This window comes from Gastrolobium bilobum, unplaced genomic scaffold (genome assembly GCF_033153095.1).
Source record: "Gastrolobium bilobum isolate Gb01-03AN ecotype WA unplaced genomic scaffold, APGP_CSIRO_Gbil_v1 utg10101, whole genome shotgun sequence".
NCBI classification, from domain to species: domain Eukaryota; kingdom Viridiplantae; phylum Streptophyta; class Magnoliopsida; order Fabales; family Fabaceae; genus Gastrolobium; species Gastrolobium bilobum.
Genome location: NW_026895133.1, coordinates 1 through 3,653, shown reverse-complemented (window position 1 = coordinate 3,653; position 3,653 = coordinate 1). Strand labels below are relative to the sequence as shown.

The following is a 3,653-nucleotide window of genomic DNA, read 5'->3' as shown; positions in this document are numbered from 1 at the left end:
TAATACTCAATCATCTCTCAATTCAAGTTTCAGCACCACTTTTTATTCGAATTCATGATTCCTTCCTTTTTCTCACTTTTTCCTTCATCATTGCTCGTCAATTTTTGCAATTTATTTTTCTTTCTCTTTATATTCATGTGAGAACTATTCTTTTCTTTTCCTTTTCAACTGCTTAACTTCTAGTGGAGCTTACCTCAATTTCTTCTAACTTTTTGATAATTGACATTTCAATCTCAATCAAGGTAAGTTCTTATGGAAGTGGTCTAAACAGTTTAATAAGGTAATTAAAAAAATTGGTCTCAGGCTCAACATGGCTAACAATGGATGATTTCTCAGGTAGCTATTTGTCCATAAGCTTAATAGAACAAAATGCCTCTATCACTTCAATCAACACATGCATTGGAGAGAATTAGATCAAGTTCTAGAGTACCACTACAGTGAGGACTCTTAAACAAAATTAACTGTATAGGCACAAACCTCACAAGTTATGGTATCAAACTAGACTCCTCTTAATTTCATTTCAAGCATCATTATCATAGAAATCAAACAAACGAGCAATCATAATCTCTATTCATGCTCTATGCAATGTCATGACAATCTTGCATATCATGCAATGCTTCCTCATATTCAACCAAGGAATTGACTGAGTAGCACATCTAAATCAGGACTGTGCTTTCACATAGCAGGAAATGAAACTAAAAACATAAAAATTTCTACCAAAATGAAAAAATAAAAATGAAAATAACTAGAAAGGTTAAAATAACTCCCCTGAAGTAGCTATGAATCTGCTGAACCTTTTTCTGTGTGTGATACCTCGATTGCCGTGTATGCGGCCCCAATTCCCAGATTTAGAATATTCTGTCCTCAGCAATAACTAAAGTAGTCGGAGAAAATACTGCTGCACAAGTATAAACATCACACATGTGAAATATCAGGCAGAAAATAACATAACCAATGTACTGGAGAATTATAACTCAAAATACCAAAGAGGTTCAAATTACCCTAACATAAACCTAGATGGTCAAACAAAGACAACGAAAATAAAACATCAAAATAAAAATTAAAGACAAATAAGGGGAAGGAAATAAAAATAATAATAATAAAAACTCATTGGGTTGCCTCCCAAGTAGCGCTTGTTTAACGTCAAGAGCCTGACGTACCCCTTGTGATCATGCTGGCTGGTAACTCGGGCTCAGTGATGACACTATACCCTTGCTCAGAATTTATGTCCCGCCATGGTTATACTCATATGCATGTGGATAAGGATGAGGGTTCTCAGAAACTTTAAACTTAGTCCTCACATGCTTTTCCTTACCCTTGGGCTTTTCCATCTTAACCTTCGGCTTGCTTCCTTCATGCCACTGATGAATTTCCTGCTTATTCCTTTCCTCAACCTTTTTCTCCGCAATGTAATTGACTTGATTCTTAGGTTGAGGAGCAGGCAATGGAGGAGCTTTATTTATAAGTACTTTGAATATTGCTTGCTCTCCATCCACGCGCATTATCAACTCACCCTTAGGTACATCGATTAATGCTCCTGAGGTTGCTAAGAATGGCCTCCCGAAGATCATAGGCACACTGGCATCTTCATCAATGTCAAGGATAACAAAATCAGCAGGAATTAGAAATTTGTCTACCTTGACTAGCACATCTTCCACAATACCATGTGCTTGCTTTGTTGAGCGGTCGGCCAGTTGAACATTCATCCTAGTTGGCTTGACTTCATCAATTCCCAGCTTCTTCATCAGGGTTAATGGCATCACATTAACGCTGGCACCAAGATCACATAAGACTCTCTCTATAGTTGTCTTGCCAATGATGCATGGAATACTGAAGCTTCCTGGATCCTTCAACTTTGGAGGCATGTTTTTCTGTAGGATTACACTGCACTCCTCTGTTAATGTGACAGGTTCATCCTCTGTGAGCTTCCTCTTCTTAGATAATGTTTCCTTCAAGAATTTGCCATATGAGGGCATTTGCTCCAGAGTGTCTGCAAAAGGAATATTAATCTGCAATTTCTTAAAAATATCTAAAAATTTAGACAATTGCTTCCTTTGCTCATTTTGCTTTGGCCTCATTGGATATGGGAGTTTCTCAAAACGTGAGAAATCCCATTGCTTCTTTTGAACTGCATGAGGTTGTTCCTTTGCTTCTTCTTCATCTTTTTGAGCTTGTTCATCCTTTCTTGTAGAAACTTCAACTTTCTCTTTTTCTAGCTCCTCATTCCTTGTAGTGATGACATTGCATTGCTCCTTTGACACTGCATCGCTCTTTTCTTGACTCCTCTCAGCTAGTTGTCTTGAAAGTTGGCCAATTTGAGTTTCCAAGTTTCTGATTGAAGCGTCTTGGTTCTTGTGGTAGGCTCTTGTCTCATTCCCTTGATTCCTCCTTTGAAAGTTATTTCCTTGGCCGCCATTTTGATTCCTTTGGTAACCTTGAATATTCTGCGGAGGCCTTGGATCATACCAAATTCCATTGACCTGGAATTGTTCAGCTCTATTGAGTGTAGGGCACTCATTAGTATCATGCGGCTCCTTGCAATACTCACAGTTAAATATATCAACCTTGGATGTTGAGAGCTGCATCTTGTCCAGCTTGGCATTCAAACTGGCCAATTGCTGTGAAATCACATTTTGCTCAGCCAGTGATGCATCATTATTCCCCAATTGTAAAATTCCTTTCTTGGGCTGAACAGATGGGAATGCTGCTGCCATAGACGCATTCTCATTCCTTGCCATTAAATCCAGCAGCTCTAAGGTCTCATCTGCTGTCTTCTTTCCTATGGTGCCACCAGCTGCACCATTGACAATCATTCTGCATTCTGGCGTCATCCCATTATAGAAGACTCTGACCTTCTTTGTATCTGGCAAGTCATATTGTGGACACTTCCTGATCAACTCCTGGTATCGAGTCCAGGCTGCACATAAAGTCTCTCTGGTTGTTGGGTAAAATTGGTGATTTCATTCACCAACTTATTGTACTTTTCCATGGCAAAGTGTTCAGCAAAAAATTTAGCCGCCAAATCCTCCCATGTTCTGATGCTGTTGGGAGCTTGTCGATCCAACCATTTGAGAGCTCTCCCGGTCAATGCAAACGGGAACAATCGGAGTCTGATCGCATCGTCTGACATTCCGTTGTGTTTAGTTGTATCACAGATCCTTAAAAATCTGTCTATGAAGTCATGGGGATCTTCATAGTCCTCTCCACCAAACTGAGTTTTCTCCACCAAGGTGATGAGTGCTGGCTGGATGTCATAATTATTAGCAGCTATCGGTGGTTTGACAATACTCGAGTTTGGCCTTGTGAATTGAGGAGCCAAAACTGATTCCATCAGCTCAGCTGCTGGTGGATTTTCTTCTGCCATCTCTGTTTATACTTCAAAGTGTGAAGTAGAATTTTCTGCTTCAGAATGTGAAGTAGAAGCCTCTGCTTGCCTCTTCTTCTTGGTATGTTGTCTTATCCTCTTTGCAGTCCTTTCTATCTCTGGATCGTAAATCAAAGTTGCAGGATCAACTGTACCACGCATAAACTAAAGCAAACAGATTAGTAACACAAAGATCCAAGCAAGAAAATCAAAAGTTATAAATAACTTGGCGTAGTCAATCCCCGGCAACGGCGCCAAAAACTGCCAAAAACTTGATCGTGAAATCGGC

At 39.5% G+C, this 3,653-nt stretch overlaps 1 protein-coding gene across 1 annotated transcript; it reads right to left on the bottom strand.

Annotated features, from left to right (window-relative positions):
• Positions 1-1,223: 1,223 nt before the first annotated feature.
• On the bottom strand, positions 1,224-2,831 carry LOC133288453 (uncharacterized). Its single transcript, XM_061486236.1, has 3 exons — positions 2,102-2,831; positions 1,764-1,990; positions 1,224-1,514 (listed from the first exon to the last, which is right to left on the bottom strand). Exons 1-3 carry the CDS (start codon positions 2,829-2,831, stop codon positions 1,224-1,226), a joined length of 1,248 nt encoding a protein of 415 aa, XP_061342220.1.
• Positions 2,832-3,653: the final 822 nt, after the last annotated feature.